This window comes from Anopheles nili, chromosome 3 (assembly GCF_943737925.1).
Source record: "Anopheles nili chromosome 3, idAnoNiliSN_F5_01, whole genome shotgun sequence".
NCBI lineage: Eukaryota > Metazoa > Arthropoda > Insecta > Diptera > Culicidae > Anopheles > Anopheles nili.
The window spans coordinates 56,072,630-56,099,244 of NC_071292.1; the positions used below are offsets into that span (position 1 = coordinate 56,072,630).

The following is a 26,615-nucleotide window of genomic DNA, read 5'->3' on the forward strand; positions in this document are numbered from 1 at the left end:
CACACCGAAAACCGAAGCCTGTGGGCCTTAAACGTTGACCTTTCTCTAGAGGCAGAGACGAGTTGAAGAGAGAAGCAAAAGAAGAAAAAACAACATACTGTATGCTACAAAACACCAACCGAAAGACGCTCTACCAGGCCCGGCTGATGGTGTACCCTTGTCGATTAAATCTCGATCCGGGCTTACCTGGGACGGTAACACCGAAAAGGTTGAGCCCGTCGGGTGGCCGTCGAATAAAGGGACGCCTCTCCGGGAGCTCCGAGAAATGTGTAACGAACCGTACCGTACATAGAACACGGACACGGGGGATGCAAAAATGCCACACTTAATTACGGAACCGCCTTCAAACCAGAGCGATTCGGGACTGCAGGAATCCTAGCTCGGGACGGGCAGAATAAATGTGTGGGAAAAATGGTTGCTCGTTGCGCAATATGATGCTTGAAATTGGAGTCCGAATACTCCTTTATACCATCGATTGGTGATGTGAACCAACACTTCATCGACACCATCGAAAAAGGCTCGAATTCAGCAAGCCCAAATATGCACCACAAATAAAACTCTTGCAGCGGGCTAACCGTACGCCAACAAAAAAAAACAGGATGATGTTCAAAATGTGGCACCTCGGTCAGCTGGGAATGCAGGTCAGGCGCGATTTCCAAACTCTGATTCGACAGTTCTCTCGCAAACGCTAGAAATTCATTAGCGGCTTCGTGGTCGAGCAATTGCGCACCACAGCCTGGCGTGAGGCTCGATCTCATGGGCTTCACCGGACACCTCGTGAGGCTTCGCTTCGCATATTGGCACCTTAGCCCCCCAAAGAGAGCGCTTCGAATTTCTAATGACGCCAGGCTACCCAACCAAGCGAGAAGGACGACTTGGACCTCCGAAAGATCACACCAACGAGACAAGACATTTTTCATCCCATCGTCGAGTGAGAGGATATGCTCGGGGAATTAACGGAACCGAAATTTCTTCCTTTCTATCCGTGCTTCATGTTTTTCACTCCATTTTTCTTTTTTGCTAACGCACCAAACTCCGCGGGGTTGAATCGCGTTAGTTTCATCGTTCTCCCGCAGGTTGTGAGCTCACCGCAACGAATCCTGACCACCAGAAGGCCGTACGATCGTGCCGAATCACGCAAGCCCTTAAGAGCGTTCTCCGGAGCTCTAATGGCCGCCCTACCCGATCGAAATCGTGCTCCATGGGCGGACGAAAACACCTTACGCCGTAACGAGGAATTAACCGTTTAATCATCGTTAAAGGTCATGAACATTAGAAGTGCCGGTTAAAAGTTTCCTCTCCCTTGGCGTTTTATTTTTCCTCCTTTGCGCGCTCTGTTCCCCTTTTATTTTCTTCTTCCTTCCGCCGGGCTTTTAGGCCTTTAGCCCACGTACGCGTAGCAATTTCAATCTCATTAAACACTTGTTTGCCCGCTCGGCCCGCATCCGGTGCCGATTTTCGGTGCCCACCACACAAACCGGGTTGCGTTCGCGCGAAACGCGCATTTGTGCGCATTCGTTTTCGTCGATCATTAGCGTGTTTAGAACGTTTTCCACGCCATCGATCGCCTCCACGCCCGGTTCTGATCGCCCGGACCCGTTGTTGCGATCGCGTAGGTCGTCGCGGCGATCACTCGCCACGATCAAATTAATTTTATACGAACCATTACTTATCGTACCCACCTCGGGTGCGACTCGGCAGGTTGCCACCATCTTTTGGGCGGACGATTCTAGCGCTAGTTCTCGAGAAAACCCACCACTGGACGCGCCGTGAGCCGATTTGATTGATTGAATGCCCAAACCTGGATCGGCCCACCAGGGGTTTCCCCACGGGTTCCAGAACGCCCCAAAACGCCCTGCGATCGCTGCCAGAACGATCCTCCCAAAACTCATCAGCTACCAGCCCCTTTACTACACCCCGGGGAGGCCTCTATTCAGCGCAAAACAAAGCCCCAAAGGCATGAGTTTCACTACGCGATTGGACCGCGTTCATTTCGGTTGAACAGGGTTCTTTGCTCCATCTCGGAAGAGGAAAAAAAAACCACCCCACCGATCCATTGCCGAAAAGGGGTTCTGGAATCAGTATTATTTTCATTCGCTTCGGATCGCATTTTTTTTCACGCTTTCCGGCAACAAACCATTTGGCAGAACATTGTCCCAAATTGCCGGCAGCGTGTATGTGGTCCATTTTGAGGCTCTAATTTGTGGACATTAGTATATCACGTTCTACCTACTTCTTGTGCGGGACGTCTCGTCGATTCCCTGACCATCGCACTGCTTGCGGTGATTGATTTGTCTCCCCGATTCCAAGATATAAACGTACACTTTTCAACATGCAATCCCTTTCGTCGTTGACAAATGGCTTCTAATCGTGGGTCTTTAAGTTTTTCTCATTTTATTTTGCTTTCGCTTCCAGCCCGATCGAGAAAAAAACGATCACCAACATCGCGAAACCTTCCCCCTCCTAAAGGTACTAATGAATATGACCCAGTTCAACAGGGGGTTGGAAGATCGGTCGGTCACGAAGTGGAATATCCAGCGCCAGTTGGCCCCGACGGTGGTTTGCAGATTTTTATCCAACACTCGGCAGCAAACCATTCGTAATTGATTTTATCGTCCACGGGCGTGGTTGCCCTGGGCGAAACGTAGCCATTCCATCAATGTCGTTAACAAATTGTCTTCTTTGCTTCCATAAAACCCTGCAACATTGATCCCTGCCGTACTGGCAGTTATTACAAGAACCATTCCGATTGCAACAGCTACCAAGAGCACTGGTGGCGATTTTAATTAAACCAATTCCAACTCGCACCAATTCGCACCACAGCCCCCCCGGGAGGAGTGGGAATCAAATAAACTTCTCCCAGCTGTTCGGGAAATGTGGCCCATTAAACAGGGCCCCAGCGCCGGGATATCCGAACCAATTCACGCACCGGCACCGGGATTCACTTTCCATCTCGTGTGCCCAAAAGCCGGTCTCCTTCCTCAAATCTCGTGTTACGCCTAATAAAAACATTTAATTCGATCCCGTCCTCCCACCCAACATCGCCCGAGTTCTTTCCAGCGACATTTTCGAGCCAACATCCGCTCCATAATTAGAGCGCTATCCCGCTGGGCTGGTAAGGGCGGTCTGGGCCCTCGAATTCGGCCGTTCGCTTTCGGGCCGTTTTGGTACGAAAATAAAACCTAACATCCTCCGCCCGTTTGCCGCGGGCGATCTTCCCACCCGTAGGGCTAATTGCGTTTTTCCTTCGTGAAAAAGCGATCTCGCTTTTAATTTCACACTCTCGCGACTTCGACCTAGGGTGAAGCCCTAAGCGGGTGAAGGTGCCATGCCGCGTCTGGAGAAACCCTCATATGGCCAAACCGAAGCCGAGATTTGTAGCAATTAATAGCGGAACCAGGGAGACGGTGAATCCAGCGCACCAAGTGGGTGGCGTGGAGGTAAAATAAATACTCAACCCGCGAAGGGTGACAGTGAAATGCACTTCCACCGAGGGCACAGGATCTGCTGCCAGCGAAACGCCCAGAACGCACACAAAGCAGCCAAAGCAGCCAGCATGAATGGAACCCAGGCACGGAAGCAGAATTTATCGCTCTCGGGAAGAAATCCCGGGCGTCTGGAAGTGGCGGCTTGGAGCTCCAAAAATAGAACTCCACACACACACACCATGGGCCTCTGTTCCGCTACAAATTGACAAATGTGCGGTGCAGCGGAACCGAAGAGCCAGCAAAGACCTTGGGCAAGGGTACGGCTGGTGGCCACAGTTGCCGGCCGTTTATCAATCCGAGCGCGAACGGAGAGGACCCTATTCGGGCTAATATTAGCTCCAAGAGCGCGCGCCACTGACAAGGGACTGTCAAACAGGGCCCCTGTGCCAGGCGGGAACGCACGCGGCAAGGGCCAACCAAATTTATGATGGAAGTAAATTTATTTGACTTTTTTTCGAATGTGTTTGTTTGCCCAGGAATTCACGTTAACATCGCGGGTGCGCATCACAGACGGGCGGCACTTACTTTCTAAAAATCCATCCACCCACGAGAGGTTTTCCGGTTGCGTGTGTCTTTCTTTTCGTTTTTGTGACGGTGAGGTGATTCGTTTGCTCTTCTTATTTTTGTCCTTATTTTCACGCCCGCCTTTCGCGACAACGAGGGGGTGGTGCGAAAAGGGCGTGTATGTTTTTATGTGGCACCGAACTGCGGCTCAACAACGCGACAACGCTCCTGTCGATGCACGGTGATGACGAACTTGTCCCCAAAACCGACCGGGATGGAAATGAATATTTGAATTAATTTCCGTTCCGGAACGAACTCGTCCCACTTCCCTTTGGGACCACGGCGGGGAGAGGCTGTATCGGATGACAACACTGACAGGATCCGAAAGGACATCCGTGGAAATGTGGTGCTCACAAATTTTTTCGACAACCAACTTTTCCCCCCACACACATACACATACATACACAGGTCACCAAAGTTGAACCAATTTAGACGCGGACGATCATTTGCGCGATATTACACTGTTATTGTGCTGTGTTGAGTTGGATGCTGCGTTTTTTGTTTTCTTCTATCCCTCTTTTTTGTTGTTTTGTTTTCGGACACTCTAACATGACATGATCATGGATGGAATTTTTTGGTGCACTCCAGCAGAGCGTTACACCGGTGGTGCTACGAACGCGTGTCCAATTCGACAAATGCACCCTTTGAGGACGCGCGCCACCGAAAAGGGTGGGAAAAAAAGCACCAAACTTTCGCCACCCAGCAACCGCCACCCATCCACGTGCTAGAAAGCACTTTTCTTTAATGACGACATAAAAACTGACGCACTTTTTTACCTCCATCGCGCTGGCTTTTTTTTTTCTATACCGAGCTACAGAAAACCGCGTCGTCGTCGTGCCGCAATGGAGTGGATGTAAAAATTTCGTTCGCACAAGAGAAGCGAGTGTAAAAAAAAAAAATACATCCCTACCCTGTGTACAACGGTTGCCCTGGGTGACGGGTTTTTATGCTCCCGGCATGCCGCCTGAACGACTCCCCATTGCGGTGAGCCGCCATTTCTTCGCAGTAGGCGAAGATTAAAGATGAATTGTCAACGCGATCGCTGTCGGCGGGTGGAAAACGAGAACCTTTATGATGCCGTTACCCACCCGGGAGCGATCCGGAATCGGCATGGGAAAAAGGACTCCCAGGCCCATTTCGGTGCCTTTAAAAAGACATCAATGTGGCCGCGTGTGCGTGTGTGTGTCGCTAATGATTTATGGCCCGGCGAAAGTGCGGTTGAAAATATTAATCTAGATTATGCTAAGCTTTTACACAAACACACACGGGCGTGCTCGCCCACGTAACAGCGCATCGTCATCCATAATGCGGCCATAGCGTGCCCCAAGGCGTGTGCATCTTCCAAGACGCGGGGCATTGTTTGAGGTTGGGCGGGAAAAAAAAGAAGAAGAAGGAAAAAACCTCCCGAACCAAATTATGAAACCACAAACCGGAGCCCGGCGAACGAGCGAAACTCGCATGCATATTTATAATTAGGCCACCCACCGAAACCCCACCGGAACGCGCATAAAGATCCACCGCGATTGAGCCGCGAGGGCGAAAGGGACGGTTTGGGGCAAAAGACCATCCCTTAATGGCAGGAAAAACGCACAACCACCAAACCGGACCAGTGCGTTACATCACGTGAAGAATAACGCCCCAAAATCGGTCATTTCGAGCTCCGGTTCGCCCGCTCGAAATGAAACGAAAGTCACCGAATTAATGGCCAGTTGTTTCACGAGCGACCAGAAAAAGGGCCACTACTTTCTTCGGTACGCACGTAAGGCACGCAGATTAAAACCATTCACGTAACGCGCTTTCCACGGTGGCACGAGACCGCCTAAATAGAGCACACCCCCTTTTTGTGGGTGATGAAAAATCGCACACCACCACCGATGTGTGTGAGTGTGTCGTTTTTTAGTCACTCTTTGTTTTCATTCCCCAACCTCTTGTGGGGACAGGCCCTGCGCCTGACGCTCTGTTTCATGAATAATTAATCAGCGCGGAAAAGACGCGAGATTCCGGACGGCGGGCGACGAAATTCTATGCTCTCAGGTGAGACGCAGGCACTCGGAAGGTTTCCCTTTTCCGCCACTTCGCTTGCAAGGGGGACGGAGACAAAACAACAAACACAATCAGAACACAAACTGGCGGGGGCGGAAAGGGTTTATGCGGCGACACCCGCAAGCAGGTTTTGCTGCCGTGGCCTTGTCAGGGTCGGGGCCTCGTTTGGGCAGACGACAAACGACACCGCCAGTGGGGTGGTTCCTGCGATGGGGTGAAAATAAAAACAAACAAACACACAATCATAAATCGCAGCCCGCTTTCCTTGGCTTCCAACCGCGGGTGGAACGGATGTGGACCGGATTTTTCGAATGCTTCGCTAATTAGAGCACGTGTGTAGTGAAGAAAAGCGAGGGAAAAAACGGAAGCAAAGGTGCGCGAAATTAGATTCCATGGTTCTACGTTCGCGGAGGGTTTTTTTTTGCGTCTCGGAAGTGATGAGGAATTACTATGAGCATTTTAGCATGGAAGGTGACATTGCATTACAATCGATCTCAGAAAGCATTAGCTGAAATTCCGCTGCACTTCGACATTTCCTCAAACGGATCAACTCGAATTCCTCTCACCAAAATATGCATACTCATTAGACACGTTAGACTTCTATATTTTCCTTTTAATAAATCACACAAATCATGGTTCTCCGAACCAGTTAAGCCTCCTCTAAAACCTCCTGGTTATAATGTGATTTGAGAAGCTTTTGGACATGGATCAATATGATACTATACATTCAAATCCATATCCAACATGACGGACCACTTTCATGGTTCATAATTATCCATGAGCTCTAAATCCACCGTTTAGTAGGTTTCCGATGGTGAACGTTGGTGTTACTCTACAGTAATAAGCCCAACATCCCGCAGTCTCATTGGATTTCGATATTACATTTGTGCACAAACCACATGCCCATTTCTATCAGATTAGTACGATTTGCTCCCATTAAAAGTTCGTAAATAACTCCTCTATAATCTCACAAAACATTGTCCTTGCAACCAAGTTCGGCAAAAAATCTCACAGTTCATCCATCCACGACTCCCGGATTCGAACCGGATGCAGCTGCCAAACGTCGCCCGATCGTTGGCTGATTGCGTGTCGTGCGGATTAAGCACCCTCCCCCCCCCCCCCCCGTCCCCTTCCCCCCTCCACTACCCCATGTTCCCAACCCTCCACAAAAGCTGACACGGAATCCTTTCACTTCCTATCAAAACCCGACCACACGCTCGCTCTGTGAGTGTGACCCCCACCCATCGGCCCGGGAGGTCCCGCGCCACTCCGGAAAAGGAGAAAGTGACTGTACCCCCCATGCCCCCCCCCCTCCTCCCACCAGGCCCCACAGGAAAGGTGATGGGTACCTACCTTCGCATGATCGGTATCGGGAACGTGTAGCGGCAATCCTCGGCGGCTCGAACGGGCAAAGCCGAGACGGCGGCTGCCGCGGCATTCGCGGGGATCAGCTGCGGCATGAGGGTCGCCCCCATCGGTAGGGTGGTGTAGGGCGGCGGTAGATGGCTGTGCAGGATGTCGGGTATGATCTCGATGGGTGGAGGCGATCGATGCAACAAATTAGGTCCAGCCGGAACCGGTGGTTCAAGCGGATGAATGTGCTGCAAACGATGGCGCGCTTGTCTCCGTTCGCGCCTTTCACGTCGCCGATGTTCCCGTGTGCTAAACTCGGACCCCGCACCCAACAGTGTGGCCACAATCGGTTCCGACGGAGCGCCACCACCCAGGTACGCTGGCCCAGGCACAAACCCTGGCCCATTGCGATGGCCCAACAGCACCGCAGGTTGAACCGATGATGGCAACATGGTCGCGGTGTCATCCGTTTGCGCCTCCGTCGAGGTGTATGTACGCGGGGAACCACCCCCACTTGCACTTCCGGGGCTCAACTCCTCCCCACCACGAGCCCCGAGCCCCTCTTCCCCGGCGGCACCACTAGAAACTTGAACCACTGGTTCCGGCACACCACCGGAACCAACTCCCGTGCTCGTATTTACACCTTCACTCTCACCTGCCGGCTCGACAGGATCCACTTCCGGCGCTTGCTCGCGACTCACACACGCCTCGACACTACACTGTGGCCGTGCCCCCGCCACACCACTGGCCGCCATCACCCCTGCACCACTCTCACCGGCCCGGTAGCAGCTCACAATGCTCACACCGGACAGCGCGTTGCTGACGACGTCGTTCTGCTGCTGATTGTCTGGATCCAGCCGATTGACCTGAATGGACAGGGCTGGTCGTGGTGGACCTGCTCCACCACCAGCACCACCACCCTCCGCCGGAATGTACACACTTGTCCGGCTGGCCCCGTCGGCCAGCCCGGCCGCCGGAACGTTCAACCGCATCACCGAACCGGCGTGCGGCATTCCCTCACTCGAACCGTCGAACGTCACGCGTTCACTGATCGCCAGCTTCCGAGAGGATCGATCACGATCGTTCGCTTGCGCACTACTACCACGATCACCGTCAGCTGCACGGCGCACCGACAACGGCGACGACAACGACGACGACGACGACGACGGCGACGGTGACGGTGACGACCGCGATGTTGCGCTGTTCGCTTGCCGCACACAATTAAACGGGCTGGGTGCGCTTGGCTGCGCTGGACCGTCGCTGGTGGCGCTGCGCTGAGCTGGTGTGCGTGCGATCGCTGTTGGCCCGGGTGCACCAACACCGACCGCGCTGACGGTGGCGCTCGCTCCGGGGCCACGGAAATGTAGGTCTCGTGAAGGGCTGCCCGTGTGCAGAAGGGCAGAGATTATGCACAAACTGTCCGGGCGCGAGTTTTCGCCTTTTCCCGGGGGATTGGCACCGCAAACCTGTTGTTGAGGTGACGCCGCACGCAGCTAGAGTGTGAAAGAGAGAGAGAGAGAAACGTTTGTGAAAGAGAGAGAGAGGGTTTTTTTTGGTGAGAGTGAGACGATAAAAAAAACACACCGAAATGTTACCGAAATCATCCTTCCTCTCTCTCTTGCGCGCGCACACGCATACGCTGCACGCCATTTTCGCAGCATAACTCGGCACATAACTCAGCATAAAACGCAGACGAAAATCTCGGAACCACCTCCGGTCTACCTGCCCGTGGTGAAAGGCCGCCCGGTTTTGCGCACTCGCCTTTACTGCTTGTTTGCTTCAATTTCTCTGCTCCTTCGCTGTTTTCTCGCGCGGCCCACATTCTTATGCTCCCGCGTTATGCAGCCCGCGCCCTTGTGCCCTTTCTTGCGCTGGGAAAGGGCACACAAAACTTGCTGGCCATTCGGTGGGAGACCGCACCTTTTGGATCAGGAATCCTCCCAAAAAAAAAAAAAAGAAAAAGTGATCTGCCTTCCTTTCAGGCGTCCCGTTTGCACCCGCAAAAAGGATCCTCGGTCATATTTTTTTTTCACTCGCCAGTGTTGAACGTGTTTCGAGCGAGATTTAACACGAGCTTCTCTGCTCCATTGTTGTTTTTTTATTCGCCTTCATTACACATTCCAAATCGAAAACATTATTCAACCCCTTAAAAACCTAACCTTCGATGCCTCAGCTGAAGAGGGGTTTTTGCACAACTTCTTAGATCCCATTAAAGGAACCTTCCCTTCGCTCTTTCTCTCTCTCTCTCTCTGTTTCTTAGGTGCACACTCTCTTAACCTCATCTTCAAGGCCCTCAAAGATCAACCTGCACCACACGCGCCGAGTCACGCAATTCGATCGCGCGAATCCAACCTGATCGTCGGCGAGACGCCACGCTTCGGACCGTCTTTTCTGCGCCATTAGTCATGGCGTTTTCGGCCCACTGGCGGATGGTTCCAAAAAAAAAACAAGACCCCATCCAAAGTGCGCCCCTTTTTCCCGTTACGACCCAAAACGGCGCCGCTCTGGATGATCGAGCATTCGCGCGAGTACGCGCAATGCTCCACGTCGAATTGCGCAGCCGTTACGCGAACCGTGAACACGCGGATTTACCTGTGGTTCCCAGCTTTTCTCCGGCATTGGAACAAAAACTCCGTCTCGCGATCTCGAGCACGGCGAGTGACAAATCTGGCCAGCACTCCACAGCCACGCGCGAGCAGATCGTTATGGTTATTAATTTGCTCCAACTCGATCCACGGCGTGGTACAATTACCAACGGGAAACGACGATGATCTTGGGGTGCATAATCCGTCCGCGGTTCGATTCGGTCGCCGTGCCGCACCGTTTTAATATTGCGCTTCTGAGCGCCACCTCGAGCGACAGGATTCGTTAGAGCAGATTAAAGAGATTACGGCGCGACAAGCGGGCAATTGACCGAGAAAAACCACGACCCACGTAAGCCGTCCTGAAGTGGCGAGCGAATGCACACAGATTTTGTCGATAAAATGCCCCCAAACAGCCCCTAAACCAACGCACGGTCCTTACTTTGTAAGCGGTTCATTTGAATGGTTTCTTTTCGAGTGGTGATTTGAATGGCCCCGAAGAGCTCAACACACAGTTTGCAGTGCACTTTCATAAACCTGCCGGACTGAGTCATCCTTCGAACAAGGTGGATGAGAAAATTTGGTTACCAACAATCGCTCAATCCGTTCGCCTGATTCATTCCGAAATTGGTTCAGTGCATCCTTATCAACGAACAGCAGGAGGGCTTCATTATCAACGCTCCCGAAACGCGTCCATTTTAGATAGCTAATTGTCTACCAGTCGCATTATGTCACCTTCGATGGTGCTGCTTCCGGTGCCACGATGTTTTCCCCCAGGGGCGTATTCCCGTTCGACACGCGCACATCCCCTCATTCTCAGGGGTTCGAAAGCGTTTCTCACCTTTCCAAGAGCACGTGTACGAAGCGCAGACACGTTTCCTTCGGTCGCTTATCACTAATCCCTCGCAGTTCGGAACCGATGGCTCGTTTGCGGCACCCGTATCACCCGCTAATGGAAACGCCCTTCCGCCGCGAACCGGGCGTCACAGGGAAAGAAGAAAAGCCCGGACAGTGGGAACACGCGAGGTGTCCATCACAAAAACACCTCGTGGCTCGTGTATAGCCCGCAGCTATCGTTTGGTCAACAGCACAACGCAAAGGGTGGTTCATTAGCGCTTCTTGACGCTCGCTTATCAGCTCGTGTTCGCCTAAGGTTCGCCCTGTTCCTTCCGCACCATTAAATCCAATGCGTGCGTTCAATGCCACCGGAACACCGTTGCTTGTTCTGCGGGTCGTCCCTTCCAATGGCCACCGTGGGGGTGAGTCGATTGTTTTCCCGGGAAATGATAACGAACTCACTTCCCTCCGAAGTCATGGCCGTTTTTCGGCCGTTCGGTTCGTGCGTGCGTGACATGCACGGTTGTGTGTTGTCGTGTGGCTTTACGGGAGTGAACGGTCAATTGGCCAGATAAGCTTGTACCCAACCGTGCCCTGCTCGAAGGACCTGCTAGAGGGAACGCGTAATTGCTAAGGTTTGGCACAATTAGGCACACGAAATTTTCCGATCACTGACCAGTGATTTGCTGGAGGTGTTGCAAGAAGGTCTACCTAACCTAGGTCTACCAGGAACACGGTTTAGACACCTTGCGTGGACGTATACGCTTGCTTCCTGGAGAGCCCAATTTACTGACGTCCACGGGGAATCGATCGACTTTCTCGAACAAATGACATCCCCCAGTGGTATCGATGTCACCTTCAAGCCATCATCCAAGTAGGCACCATATGCTCCTGCAGCACACTCGTAATGAACCGTAATCACTCCGCCAAGTGGGCGGCACGATTAGGCACTAATGAACGACACAAAAACGGATACTAACCTGATAATCGTCCCGGCAGCTGTCAGCAACCCCATCACCACCGAGCGGACCCACTGCCACACTCGCCGGACCATCGAGAGCTAGAAGACTAAACGGTAACGAGGATGTCTCCAACTGAGACGCACTGACACCGGAGTGCCAACGGCCCACAAACGGTGTCTGAAGCTGGTGCAGGTACGGTCGCTTCTCGACGGTTCGATCCTCGGCTGCGGTCAACGTCTGCCAGGGTGCCCGCTCGTCCAACCGGTGCGTCTCCACCGGGAAGCTGTAGGAACTTCTGCTACCGGTCACCGGCACCACACCACAGCCATAGGAACTGCCGTTAATGGTGTTACCACCGCAGTGGTTGTTGTTGATGTTGCTGCTGGTGCTGCTAGTGCTGCTGTACCCATACCAACCACCACCGGCGAAACCACCACCCAATGCACCAATGCCCAACTCGGGCAGATCGTAGTACGGATAACTGAACCGATTCCCGGCACCATCAGCTTCGGTTGGGTCACCCGGTTTTCCCGAGCGATTGCCCACGCGGTAACTCCACGCGGACAGGCTGCGCCGCATCAAGGACTGCTGCTGCTGCTGCTGCTGACGTCGGTGACCGTGGTTTGACCCCGTTCCGAAGAAGTTGTTGTTGACTCGGTGCAGCGCCTCGGCTTCATCGGAGGAGTCCGATTCCGAGATGCCATTGTCGTACGGTGTCCAAAGCATCGAGGACAACGCTTCCTCGACGTCCGGTGGTTTACGATGGGCTCGCGATTGTGGATGCATCTTGGGAAGGGACTTCTCGCAGAAAACACCCTCTCAAACTGCTTGCGAACTTCCTCGCTAGGGGGCGTGCAAACGCACGTCACGAAACGCACGTCACCACACCGTTCCCAGCGCTTGGTTGGGAGGTTGACGTTCGCCTAATCTAATGGTCCACTTCCGGTCGATTGCATTCGACAGGGTGGCACGCAAATAAATCCCCACGCACTATCACGAGGGCCGCAGGATCTGCCACACCTTCGGCCCGGGCTTGACCTGGCGCTGGCTAATTGTCCGCTCATTGTAGCCGGCCAGGTTTCCCGACCGCTGCGGGTTTATCGTTTAGTACCATAAACATAAACAAATGCCAATCCGATACCGGTCCGATGCGTCATCCGATCCGGGCCCGAAAAGGGCCGCCCTTTCGAAGGGTTTACCCTTTCGCTTTTTGTGCTGCGTCCTTGTCGCGAACTCGAGCGCTTTTCCACCCAGCCACCCGCCAAAGGGACAAGGATTTCGTGTTTGCTTTTGTTTTGTTGCCCTTGTGTGCGCTTTTTTTCTCTGTCTCTCTCTCCTTTTTGTTGTTTCAAACGACCCTCTTGTGTCCACGCCAACCGGCTTAACGTCCTTTATTGCCCGCGTCGCCGGTTCGCAGCGTCCGGAATTCGGTTGTTGAACGTTATAAGGGAATTCAAATTAGACGATATTTATGTTTATACACTCCATCCCGCTCACTTCTCGAACCACCCAGAATGGCCGGCCTCCAGCATCGCCGGTTGGTTGCGGTTTTCTCCCTCCGAACTGCAACTCACACCCTCACACGCAGGCCCTTTATCGTGCACCGGGCATCATTAGCATCCTCATCATCCTCGTGACTGTCGCTGCCTTCGGGGCCCTCAGGGCCAATCCGTCCGTTGTGTGTGTGTGCACAGACTTGTGATTCTTATCCTCCCGCCGTTCGGTCGGTGTCCTTCGCCAACGCGTGCGGCCATCCACTGATTATTTCATTCCAAGCCGCTCGCTTGCTTGTGGCGTGTCTTCGAGATCTTCGGGGTCTTTTTGCGCACCGGCCACTCGGAGCTGGTTGCGATTTGTTGCCGGCGATTTTCTGCGCCACCAACACCACCGACCGATTATCCGTAGTCCTTTCGCATTGTTACTCAATTTACCTCCGCAAGTTTGCGTGCTTTTGTGTTTTTGCTGTTATCCACACCGCTTGCTTCCGCAAATTCGTTCGCCGTTTTCACTTTCTTAACTGCTCGCTTTTCGATCTGCAAGCGAAGGTTGTTTTTTTAACCCTACTTTTTCGCTCTTCCTTGGTGAGATTTAGCCCATTCGGCATGGGTATGATTATGGACCGCAATATCTTTAATCGTCCGGCCACCGGCCCGATCAGGCTGCCATTGTTTTGCGATCAGTTTGCGCGAACGACGCAACCCCGGGAGGACGAGATTTGCCCTCGAACCGTCAGCCGTAAAATTTCCTCCATTTCCGCCACAATCCCAGGAACCGCGCGACCCTGGAACCGATCGTCTTACTCTCGAAACATCAGCTTCATCTGCGGAAGAAAAGCGCGAATGGAAGAGAGAGAGAGAGAGAGAAAATCACCATCAGAAGGGAACGTTAACACCGGTGTAGGGGCAGATTCGTGTATTAACGCAGCCACAGAGCCCACAGAATGGTGGCGTGGTTCCGTTTTTCCATTTCGCTTCCGAATGAATATGCATGCACGGCTATGCTAATGAAGAATGAATATTAAGTTTGTTAATGAAAAATGATAATTCAACTATTGCAACCGCTCGCGTTTGGGGCGCGCGGTTTGCGTTTTTCCTTTTGCCCGGACCCAACCATCGGGTGAAGAATTCTGCTGCCATTTTTCGTCCTTCGCTGCGGGTGCGTCATTGCGCCCTTCGGAAGAACGAACGGCTAACGAGTGCCTCCGGTGCGGCTGTTTGAGATGCAGGCTTTGGAATGTCAACACACAACCGATAACGGGAACAATAAATGAGGAAAAAACTGACGAGATGTCACCCTTGCGACGACAGTTCGAGAACCCCCTTGGAGGTTAAGCTGACTTTAACCTCGATAGCCGTTCTCGCGGATGACGCTCCACGTTTTCCGGGCTTTCCGGGGCGTTTTCTCGATAGCATAATGATCGATATTAATCATAGAAAGGTACTGCTGTTGCGCCAAGTTGCCAAGTATTGCCAAGTTTCGCCCAACCCCAGCAGCGACCTCGCCGCTGTCACTCATGCGTCTGCAATCTGCAGCGACCCCGTGTGCAGCGTGCGGAAGCAGAAACAATGCATGGGCCACCACACGCATTTGCATGGGCTCTTCTTGTGGTTGCGATGGCGGTGCTTGCCTTCGGCGGGCGTAAGTGAAAATGCGCCCCACAATCGACGCGGAACGGGCACCGGTAGACCTCGAAGAAGGGTGCCCCATTCTCGCATGAGTTATGATCGTACCGCACCGAACGTAAACTCCACCCATAAGCCTCTCTCTCTCTCTCTCCAGTGCCACCCATTGTATGGCCTTTTCCGCCTCGCATGGCACTCCACACCGTGGTGGAAAATTCGATTTCGCTAGGTCAACACGTTTCCTTTCCATCGCGCACCTCCATTTCTCGCGCGCGGCTGTACGGCTCGAATCCAGATTCCAATCGCAAACGAGCGAACGAAGCCCCCATCGAGCAGTTTGTTCCGGTTTCGGAGCTTTTCCCTCCCTCGAGACCGAGCTTGCCGGTTCGGTTCGATTGAATGCGAATAATGTTTTAAGACCGCACGATTCATGTGCGTATTCGTAAGCGTATGCAGTTTCTCGCTTGTCGTCGCCGGTTGACCGAAGGAACTTTTGGGTAACTAATAAAGATGCCACCCCCTGGATATGGTGAGGAGGAACGGCCAGCGGAGGACGATAAATATTCAATTTGCAACCATCGGCAATGCAACCAACCGGCGTTTGTGTGGGTGGCTGTGTGTATGCGCTGCACAAATGCAGTCCTCTCGAGACCGAGCCTTCCGGGAGTAACTCAAACCAGAGCAAACATTCCACTTTTGTCCCATGGACGGTGGCGAGAAGGCACATTGGGAGGCTTTTATTGCGAGAAAATGCATATTCTTGCCCGCTGTAAATAAGTCGGATACAGCGCAATGAACAAACACACTCGTCTGGTGTACCGGTGGCGTGGAATCGAACCTCTTCAGTTCGAACGAAAATGCGCATTTCACATGCACACAAATCATTGTTCTGTAAATGGCAGCGCAACATCCGCTACGACCGGCTCGAGAGTGACTATTCCGTGCGCCGTGACGTTCGTGGCCTCGCACGTACCGTTGCGCAATCGACCACACTCTGGAGGCCGAGCTTCATCTTATCCTCGTTCCATATTCACGCGAGCGTTTTAATGATGTACGATGGCTTCCGATGGTAGTTGCCGGCTACTAATGCGCCGGTAGTGCTCAAGGAGCTTCTCCAGTGATGGATGGATGATGGGTTCAGACGATGCGAGCTTTTCTATTTTGCAAACAACCCTCTCACCAAAGCCCACCCAGAGCAATTCATCGCACGCGAAGGGCACATCACGCATGCTGATCGAGTACGATCGTCAGCGATCGAGTTGAATTCGAGCTCGATTTATCCGAGACACCAACCAAACCGGCGCGATGATTCGAGCTGCAGCTTCAAATTGGATTCAACGATATTTTCGCCATCCTGCAGCAGATTATGAGCAAAAAGAAGGCCACTAGCAACCAAAATGCGTCCATAGGCGAACTCTCGCTTGCATCCGGTGAGGATTTTCTGCTCGACACTACAAACGGAGCGCTCCAATTTGCCCCGATCGAAACAAATCGATGGAATAAACAGCACGGCATTCGGCACTGTGGGCACGTTTTGGAGCTGAAACGAAGGATTCCAGATGTAAGCTTTGTAATTCAGCTGCAAGGACATACATCTACCATTCGAGCCACTCCTGCAAGCACACGCTGTGGAAGAGATGCCCACAGCAAGTAATGCAAATGTCGTTCGCCAGCACATCCCAGCAAATCGGACAGATTAACTCGCTGAATGGAGTATCCGAGAGGCAATAGCGATGCAGCGAGCGTTCGTCATCTTCAGACGTACTTGTCATGCTCTTAATTTTGCTCACTATGTCGGATGCTTTAACCACGAATAATTTAAAAAAACAAAAATTCAACTGAAACTAGGCAAAATCCCTACCGGCTCATTTTTGGATCACAGTCAACAAACCCCACAGCACACTGTGTTGTGCAATGTAAACCCTCAATTCAGGGTTTGACACATAAAAAATGGACTGCTATGATGGTTCATTTAAACCCCTCCTAAAATCACTTTTTTGCCTTCTAAATAATCACCCCAAGTGGGTTCTAATTTGCTTGGCCCATAATTTCGCAATTTGTCTTGCTTTTCTTGTCTTTTTAAATTGGAACAATTTTGTGCGTAGTAGCTAATTACTCTCGTGAAAGTTTTTACAAGTGCGCTCAGGTGTTTCTATTAGCAACTCCTGCCTCCCGTACCGACGCTAAATTAATGTTGTGCTTTGTCGCGCTTTGGGAAGCAACCTCGGCCTAATTTTTCACCATCACAAGGAGCATCGTTGTCAAGACACTCTCCCCATCATCATCATCATCATCATCATCGTCGTCAACGTCATGATTGCAGCTATAGCACCGATGTTTGGTCTAAGAAACATTGACCATAGACTGCATGATTGCCGAGAAATGAGCGACCAGATGATGCCCGGCGGAAAACTTGTTCCGTTTTATTTATGTTTTCCCTTCCATTTCTCCATTCCTTGCGAACTAGACTTTTTTTTGCTGTGCCCGGTTCCATGTCCTTCGTGAGCCGAACCCCATTTGATTCTCGATGTCTCGCTGTGGCGATGACGAATCCGGAGGTGAAAGCATTTCGCTGTCGAAAGTTGCACTTCGTCATGCCATCGGTGGCCGGGTGCTGCTGCTTTTACTGCTGCTGCTGCTGCTGCAGAACCTTAATCATTGCCCCGTGTCGTGCCGAACGACGTTCGCTGCAGTGTGGAAACTCGGCGTGTACGCTTTATGTCCGGCCATTGCGCCACGATCGAGTGCAGTTTGTGTATTTCTTCGTTCGCTCTTTTGCGACTGCGAACACCCGCGCGTCTAAAAATGCCCAAACCCAAATCATTCGACGCCTGAAAGGACCCTGGCTAGAAAGGACGTGGCTCGAACACGCTACCATCGGTAATGGCAATTTTCTTGGCCGCGTGGAAACGAGGAAACGCTACACCCGGACATTCGGGTGCGCTAGTTCCGTTTGCCGGTTCGCAGTTCTCTCGCATCGCCGCCAACTACTCAAGCCGGGTGGAGGGTCCGAAGCTCGCGAACAGCTAAATTAAAATGAACAACGTTTAACAACTTGTAGCAAAGCGGAAAACTTGTGTCCTCCGCTTTTCGCAGCGAAACGAAATCACCCCGTCCGAGCCGTTATGGTCCGGCGAATGTTTTCCTCCGTTTTCAAAGCGGTCCGGGGCCAAAATGCATTCGCTTCAAAGTAGCGGAAAGTTTACTTCAATTAGCATGAATTATGGGTGCGCAAAGAATAAACAGAATAGAACGCGAAACATGCAGACAAAATTCGAAAGCGAGAATATCATCGTTTTGACAGCAAATGAGAACATTTTTCACCGCCGCCACTATTCCGCCAGCCACTGCCAAATGCAAAAGCCCCCTCCACTGTAGTCGCGTCAGAGGACACTTTTCTTTGGAGCGAAATTCGCCAAACTCGCCGTGTGCCGGAAGGGGAAAACTTTTTTTATATATTTTCATCCGGCAATCCCCTGGCAGCCGTTATTAAAAATTTCTCTATTTCCACTGCGCACCGGGAACGATTACAATCGATTCGCGGGTGTTTTTTTTGTCCTCGCGTTCTTCTTTCCAAAAGCCCGAGCTGAATGCGGCGAGATGAATTAGTCCTTGAAGGTAACCGTTCGACAGGCGAACGAGAAACGAGAGGAAAATGGAACGCAGTCCCCTTCCGGAAACAGGAAATGGATTTTTCACCGAAAGCCACTCCGGCGGAGACCTGCCCCGTGATCCTGCCGACCGATTACGGCTCTCCCGCGTTAGGACTCCCTACCGGAAAAGGACTCGTCCCCGACCGTGCGAGAAGCAACAAAGTGCAACGCCGAAGGTTTGTACGCTTTCAATGTTTCGATCAATTCGAACGCCGACAATAGGACGGAAGGAAAAGCGCGAACAGTTCGTTGGCGTTCAATTTTTTTTTTATTCTTTTGCTCCCATTTTTTTCTTTGCTTCTATTTGTGCCTCCAAACAAACCGGTGACAGCTCGCGATGGCAAATGGCTTCCCGCGAGCTGGCCGGAATTTCAACGCATTTTTGCGGCGACGAGCGGTTGCCTTTGTGAAGCCCCAAGTCTCGGGGAAAGTTCTGCAGGCGTCAGGCGCGACGGAGTAAATTTAATTTGAAAGTAAATTTAATTCATCCATTGTTGACACCATTACTTGTGCGGGTTGAGTCGAGTGATGGGAATGGGATGGGGAACGACAGGGAACGAGGACAAGACCAACCAACAAACAGGAAAAAAAACCCCAAAGTGTAGCTGAGGTAATGAATCACTCTTTAGGGAATGGATGAAAACTCAATTTGTCAAGGCGCTTTGTGGGGTGGGAAAAAAAGAGCAGAAAAAACGAACAATGACGAACAAAAAGAAGCCTATAAAACAATCAATAAGCAATGGAACACATTCGAAATTCCAGCTTATTCGAAGCCTCGAAGGTGAAAAGGGGCAACCGTTCGACACACAACATAAGCCGCTGAAAAGTTAGCAAAAAAAATATGCAAGAAAGTAAAGCTGACTCGTACTGGTAAGTACCGCATCACGTAAGCCAAATTTCGGAGTAAAACACATAACGAGTCTACTTGGAAACAATTCTCCAAACGTAATTCTTCCTCCCACGAGGCTCCCCACGAGAAAGAGAGAAAAAGAATAAGGAGAAATGATGCTTTGCTTCATTTTCATAATCCGATCACGTCCCACCCGGGCGAAAGCTGGCGGATTTTCATTCGTGCAAGCTTCAAATCGTTTGCAATACGCACGTGGGCACGTGTGTGTGTGTGTGTGTGTGTGTGTTTGAGCGTGGGAGTGCGTGGTTTTTCCTATCTTCCTCCCAATGGAGCCTTCTTACCTTTAGCACTCATTTAAGCCATCTTAAGGCGTGGATGTTGTAAGCTGTCCATTTCATCGCGTCTCCCACGGGCGGAAAAAAACGGCAAAAATGATAATATTAATCCGATTAAAACCGATGTAAGCGGAAACCACGCACATACCCACACACACACACACACACAACTCCTTTAGTTAGTTCCCGTACAGTAGAGTGGTACTCCAGCGTGATCTCCCGTCGAGATGGGCGCTTTTTTTTTTTGCTGTTAATATTCTTCTTCCCAACCGACGAAACTCATCACGCGAACGCGTACGCGCGCGGGGCCAGAAAAATCGCAAACGCACCAAAAGTTCATCATTATTTGGCGCCCTTCGCAACGCAGGTCGCACAACCTTGCGGATGAGGGTGGAAAAGTTCTCCCCAATCCCGCTGGGGAATCCCCCCCATCCCAATCACACCGGGGAAGCCGATTCGCCAGGAAGCGGTTTCGCGAAATCACGTCCACCCCGTAAAAGCTAAGCTCTGTAGCGGAAATTGAGTTAGACATCGAGCAGGACCGCCCGGGGAGCAAGAGCTGGCGCTGATCGCCCTCCCCCGGGAAGGAAAGCCACGGCATGCTAACGATGCCGTCGAAAGTAATGGGCCACAGATCAGCTCGCAAAAGAGGCCCTCCTAAAAATCGCCCGCCATGTGTCAAGAATGGTAATGGTGAGCAATCCAACACGCCGACCACCGTGCGCCTCCATCGGGAAGGATCCCAGGAAAGAACACACACACACACACCCACGTGCGCGCGTGTCTCAGATGCCATCCGCCCGTTTTGTGCGTGTGTATGTGGGGGAGGTGATGAGTGTGCCATGATTAAGACATCGCTTACCGTCATCAGTACACAGGGCCGCCCGCGATAGGGATCTCTTTCAGCCGGGCTCGGTTCGTCTTTTTGCAACATTCTAAGCGACCAAAGAGGGGGCCGGCACTTTGTCCTTTTCCCGTTTGCTTCTGCAGCGCGCTCGGTGAATAGGCCACACGTTCGGTCCACATCCTGCGCGCGGGAATCTCTCCCTCGGGAGCTTTTTCCGAGCAGACAACGGATGGATGGATCGCAAGAGCCGATGGAGATGAGATCGTTTTGAAGGGACGACCCAGGACACTAGGCACCGGTTGCGTCGGCCACCAGAAAGGACGGGATGAAGTCGTCGAGGGTGGCCAATGTAGGACAAAAGACGACGTACAAAATGGCCCCGATTCGTGTGGGAGCGAGTGTTCGTCCTTCGACGTTCGGAGAGGCGTCGTGTGTATTTTTTCTTCTTTTTTTTTTGTTCTCTCTCTCTCCTTCTCGCCAACCCCTAAAGTCAGTGGGACAAATTTTGAAGATGCATTCAGCGTAGTTGTCGCCCCCTCGTGCTGCTAGAGGTTAAAAACGAGATGACGACGCAACAGCCATTACCATCGCGCCACCACCGATAGGGGCGTCTTCATGGCGTGCCCTCCAGGCCATCGTTGGTGGTACGTGCGAAGGGGGCACTGGCCTGCGTCGTTGCCAACGTCACCAGTAACGATCTATTTAGGCGAGCAAACGTGTCACTTTCTAGCAGACGAGCTGGAGCCCCCCTCCGTTGGCAAAACCCGCACCGGAATCTATTTAATGGAGGCGCCTTGTCACTCACTCGTCGCAAGTGGCTGCGTACGTTGCAGCCTGGGATGTTGGAGAAATGGAACTTTTGGACCTTCGGCGTTCACCACAGTCACACCCCGCTCCATTCCCTCTACCATTCTTCACTCCTCTCACACCCTTCCAAACTGCCAGAGGATGACTCAATTTGCATAGATGACTGCACCAGATAATGTCCTCCCGGTTCCACGCGCCAAGCGGCCAACCATCCAACCAGGGAACTTTCGGGTCGTATCGTTTGCTTCGTGCTGCCGTTACATCGGCCTGAACGGCTTACCGGCAACTACTCGTGGGGCGTATCATAAACCACGCGCCCGGTCTAGCTCGGTACTGGGGCGGCCTTCCCGGAGGGAACTAATTGATAAAAGTTAGCACGGCACTAACGATACCGAAGTGTCATAGAGAACGTAAATGGAATTATAATCTAGCACTAGGTTGACGGGGTTTTTTGGGTGCTATCGCACGCTTGCATCCGTCCCTGGGCACGACGTTTGAAGATGGACCACGATACCAGCACGACCAACGTGATGGGGGAAGGTGTGCACGTGTCGTCTCGGCTTTAATATGCTGTGATTATATTTCACGCAGCAAACTAGCCCAAATACAGGTACGCCAATCTGGCATGCCAGTGTTTATGGCAGTTCTTGTTTACCTCGCTTTACCGAACCGAGCTGTAAATTTTAATTTTTATGCCTACGCGACCCAAATCAACTCGCGAAGGCAGCTGTCAGCTAATTCCATTAATTGAATCCTCATTGTCTAGGATAAACTAAGATGTTTTATTGATTTAAATTGCTTTCTTTCGTCCCCTTCCCAGCTGGTGCTGGCCCCAAGAAGGTCTCCTTTTTAACGTCTCCATCTCCGGTGAGTGGAGCACCCAAAAAACCGGACCAAACTTGTAACAGGCTGGCGCGATCGCTTCGCAGCCGACACGGCAGTTAATTTCTGATTAAAAATTCCATTACGGTTGCGTTTTGCTAGCCTACCCGGGGCCCATGCTGAACCGGCTGTTTCCTTCTGTCGGTAAGCCGACGGGAATCGAACTGCGAATGTCTCGCTGAAATATGGCCCCACACTCTACACAAACAACGGCAGCCGGTCCCTTTTCGGTTTGCCCCCGGGTCGCCATTAATGACTATTGCGCGAATTCCCACCGGGAGCAGGCTTCTATAGCAGCGACCGACGGTTCGCTCCTTTTATCTTGCCATGCTGGGCCGGCGAAAGTTCTACCATAAATAAGGCAATAAATCAAAATTTTAACTTTCACACCTCTTCCGGACGCGGTGTCTGGATGCCAGTCAACTCTTGGGAGCTGACTGGGGACCAGGCGGCTTCCGAATTTCCCGCAGGCATGGTGAATTTCAAGTTCCATCCTTCTGGTTAATTATATGGCACTGGCGGGCTCGTTTCTCACGAAATGTGTGCTTGTTACATTACAAATTCGCTGTCGTTGGTTCTCTTGACGTTCCGTGTAAGCATTTGCTTATATTATGAGCTCTTCGCGGAAACTGCCGGTACCTGGCAGGCCATCCCGGCCACTACATTATGCCCATTCGGTATTCACACCCAGCGAGCTTTCACCTTTGCCAGCGGAATAAATCGTTTTCAGGAAGCCAACACAGGAAAAAGGCTGCGATTTCCAGCACCATACACCGTACCGATGCCCAAAACCGACCACACGGACAACGACGAAGACGACGGTGAGGACAAACACGAATTACGACCTACAATGGCCTCAGTGTGGCACTTCGGTTACACCGAATGGGGCAATAAGCACTTCCGTTAGCGGCACCAAATGTGCTTACCCATAGCCAATGAGCTCGTAATGTAACTTTTCGCCGGAAACGACCGCCACCGTCGGAACCACACGTCGTGCACATTAATCAATCCTTTTTTCTCGCTCGCTCTATCCTCCCGTTTCCTGTGCTCGTGCGAAATGGCAGACATTGCACGGGGTCCCGGAAGTGAAAGCACTCCAACTGTAGTGACTTCCTCGCAAAAAGGGCTAAGCGGCTACTCACCGAAACCACACGGGTGTGATGGCGTATAGATGTGCCCAGCGTTCACACAAAAGGTGCCGAAGGATTTCACGGTTTGCTAGCTGTCAATATCCACACGGTAGGTAATCTTGCGTTACCATGCAAACCACAAACAAAAACACGTGTGAGTCGTCACTTTTGCTGCCACCAGGTGCGGTGGCTACTATCGCGGCTCACTTTATTTGACCTCCACTTGGCTGCCTATACCACCGTAGCACGGATTAGGGTGTTTGCTCCACAACGGTTCCCAGTTCTCCCCCGCACACTGCGACTTCCACAAATCTCGCACTGTCGCCCCCACTAGGACACCCTTTTTCCCGTGCACGTGGAATATACGTAACGTCCGGGCGTGTAGGATATCGACGTCTATACGCGGCACTACGCGAACGAGCAGCGACCCGAACGCGACAAATTTTCCCGTTACACTGGCTCTTGAACGTCCACGTTGGTAACCTACCGCAATCAGCGACAGGACAGCGACGGAATGTCCCGAACAGGTACCGAATCCGGAAGCGACAATCATCTGTGCAGTAAAAACATAAACCCGAAGCGTCCCTGGCGTACTTGCGCAATACACAGCCGCTGAATGCAGGATAATCAACGCTGGCAACACTGTTTGAGCACATGTTTTGGCGCTTTTTTGCATGGTCTATCACGAGATCCCGCGCATTTGCAGGAGTTGTGATAGAATGGAATTTCGTTCTTTAAATGATGTTATCACATACATTTGTATGCTACACTGCAGCGCAACCAACATAAAATGGAGTGGCGTTTCTTATTTTTCGATTATAAAGGTACATCAACTGGAGTAAAATTCACATCGCACTGCACATGGTAGCACAACCAAACTATCGCGATATCTTGATTTCGTCACCTGTTCGCCAGTTGTTGATTGTTGACTGCACTTATGTGTAAAAATAGTAGTCTTTCAATTTCACTTTTTAGTAAACAATTCTGTACGTGTCGGCACCATCTTTGACAGGTGGCGATTTAAAATGGCGAAAATTCGATAGACAGTAGTGTGCTATTATTTCAGACACTTGATTTGTCAACATCCGCCAGCGACACTGTTTGACATACGACATTGTTTTGTTTGCTTATTGTGTACCGATTCGTGAACCAGAGGATTTTTTGTTGAAAAACTGAAATATTACGTGCTTCATTTAACTATATTATTGAGCTTCTAAATTTATGTACCTAATGAGTTAATTGAACGGCACAATTCAGCGGAAAATTGTTCCCATTCAAACATAGTTCACTGAACGGATAGCTACCATGTCTTCTAAGCAAAGAAAGGTAATACGATATGGTTTTGTTCAACTAGTGATGAAATCATCATTAATCTAGTACTTTTTAGCTGAGCATTTCTGGTCCGTCTACACGTAAGCCGCTCCAGAGCATACGACGAGCATCTTTAGATGAGGGTAGGACTCTTCCGGACCCGAAATCAAAGTAAACAAAATAAGTAAACAAACCACGTATCACAGTTCTAAACCCTCGATTATTTTTTTTGTCTTCCAGCAGTTTGTCTCAAGAAGATGTTCCTCACTTAACATTAGCGCCAGAAATCATTACGAATATATCGAATCACACAGTACAAGAGGAATCTTTAATCGATTCTGATGAGTCCAATCCGTGCACCGACGATAGTGATTCACTTACGGAAAACGATGTAAATTCAGCACCTGTCGATAATGGAACTTATGGTTTAGATAACATTTCTCGAAGTACACCGTTCAAAGAAATAGTGACACAGAACGAGTATCAGAGACGAACCGACACAGCAAGCGATCCTTTCCCAAGAAGTGCATCAGTGCGTCGAAGGGAGCAATCCATCGCTAAAAACAGTGTGTGTCCTAACGCGTCAATAGATAGAGAGCAGTCCACTGACAAAAGCAATTTATATCCTATCGTGGCAACAGGTGTTGCATTGATTGTCTTTTGTGTTGCAATCGTTTTTTCAAAATCAACAGTTCCTACTATTTCGAAAAGTTCTGCCAGTTGTGAAAGTTTTCTCTCGCTGGGCAAAGATTACAAAAACGTAGATGATAATCTGTGGTATACGCTGGACGTGTGTTTACATCGTTCCACTGATGCGCATAAACCAGAACCTGGAACAGTGCTCTTCTTACACAACCGCCCCACAGCGATGGTGGACGAATTTATAACTAGAATAACTAACATTACGGCTTGTAATTTCGGTGGCACGAGGCCAATCATTCTAAATGGCAAATATTTCCACCGGGCTGACATCCAACAAGATTACGGCGTGTTTGTGCAACAACAAAAGACCACCTTGCTAGAACAAGGGGTGATGGTGGTGCGAAATTTGGAAGATATTCCCGCAAAGGCCGCACAAGCTTTTCACACAATCTGCGATACTGAAGAACCGTTGGTTGAAAAGGCGATAATTTACTTGTCTTTGGACACATCGAAAACAGTAAGCCGGATGGATTTCGGTGAACGTAGTGCCACGGCGGAAGCAGAACATTTGCTTCAGGAAATGTGGAAAAATGATCTACGGCCAGAATTTCTCAACCCGCTGATCGTTCGACTGACAGAAAATGTATACCGTATTGGATAAGATGTTTCGACACAATCAAATTATTTATCGGCTATTATCCTAAATTAAAAGAAAATAATTTTTAGTTATGAAGTACTTACAAACGGAGAAATAGTTTTAAAGACATTTTATGAAACAACAAATATTTTAAATTAATAATTTGCTTTAGTTAAAAATGTAAAATAAAAGATGTGCGTACGCTCCATCCTTAAAAAGGAAGAATTCTCTCAAGAATACTATATTTTGCAGAGTGCTACCAAGGAAGTGACAGGGCTTTTTCTGAAAATTATTATTTTAAACTAGCAGAGAAATTTCTTATTAATTTAAAAATTATCTCTTTTTTCTATTTTGAAAGCGATGTGAATATAAACAAAAGTCAAAATTTGACGTTTATCAATTCAGTATGTGTACGCGGGCAGCGAATACAGTCGGTGTTTTCGTGTATGGTGGGTTTTAGTGAGTTTCTCTATTGTAAAACCGAAACTAAGCTCTTGTTTTGTTGTTGTTTTAGATAAAAAGAAACAAAAAGGCTTAATACAAGCTAAGGTTCTGTGCAAAACATCCCTA

The 26,615-nt window shown here is 50.6% G+C and overlaps 2 protein-coding genes across 2 annotated transcripts in view; one reads left to right on the forward strand and one right to left on the reverse strand.

The window, feature by feature from the left end:
- The window catches only part of LOC128724649 (uncharacterized), a 99,789-nt gene extending 87,102 nt beyond the window's left edge, over positions 1-12,687 (reverse strand). The window contains exons 1-2 of the mRNA XM_053818372.1: positions 11,848-12,687; positions 7,449-8,506 (exon numbers count right to left, since the gene is read on the reverse strand). Of these exons, the coding sequence (XP_053674347.1) occupies positions 7,449-8,506; positions 11,848-12,615 (1,826 nt within the window). The 5' untranslated portion in view covers positions 12,616-12,687. The remainder of the gene's footprint in view (positions 1-7,448; positions 8,507-11,847) is intronic.
- A 12,073-nt stretch (positions 12,688-24,760) lies between these two features.
- Positions 24,761-26,109, forward strand: LOC128724650 (uncharacterized). Its single transcript, XM_053818373.1, has 3 exons — positions 24,761-24,781; positions 24,843-24,909; positions 25,408-26,109. Exons 1-3 carry the CDS (start codon positions 24,761-24,763, stop codon positions 26,067-26,069), a joined length of 750 nt encoding a protein of 249 aa, XP_053674348.1. The 3' UTR covers positions 26,070-26,109.
- The last annotated feature ends 506 nt before the right edge of the window (positions 26,110-26,615 follow it).

Coding starts and splice junctions, on each gene's coding strand:
- LOC128724650 (XM_053818373.1), top strand. CDS start 24,761: ATGTCTTCTAAGCAAAGAAAG. Junction 24,782..24,842: donor TGTCTTCTAAGCAAAGAAAG/GTAATACGATAT, acceptor AGTACTTTTTAG/CTGAGCATTTCTGGTCCGTC. Junction 24,910..25,407: donor ACGAGCATCTTTAGATGAGG/GTAGGACTCTTC, acceptor TCGTGGCAACAG/GTGTTGCATTGATTGTCTTT.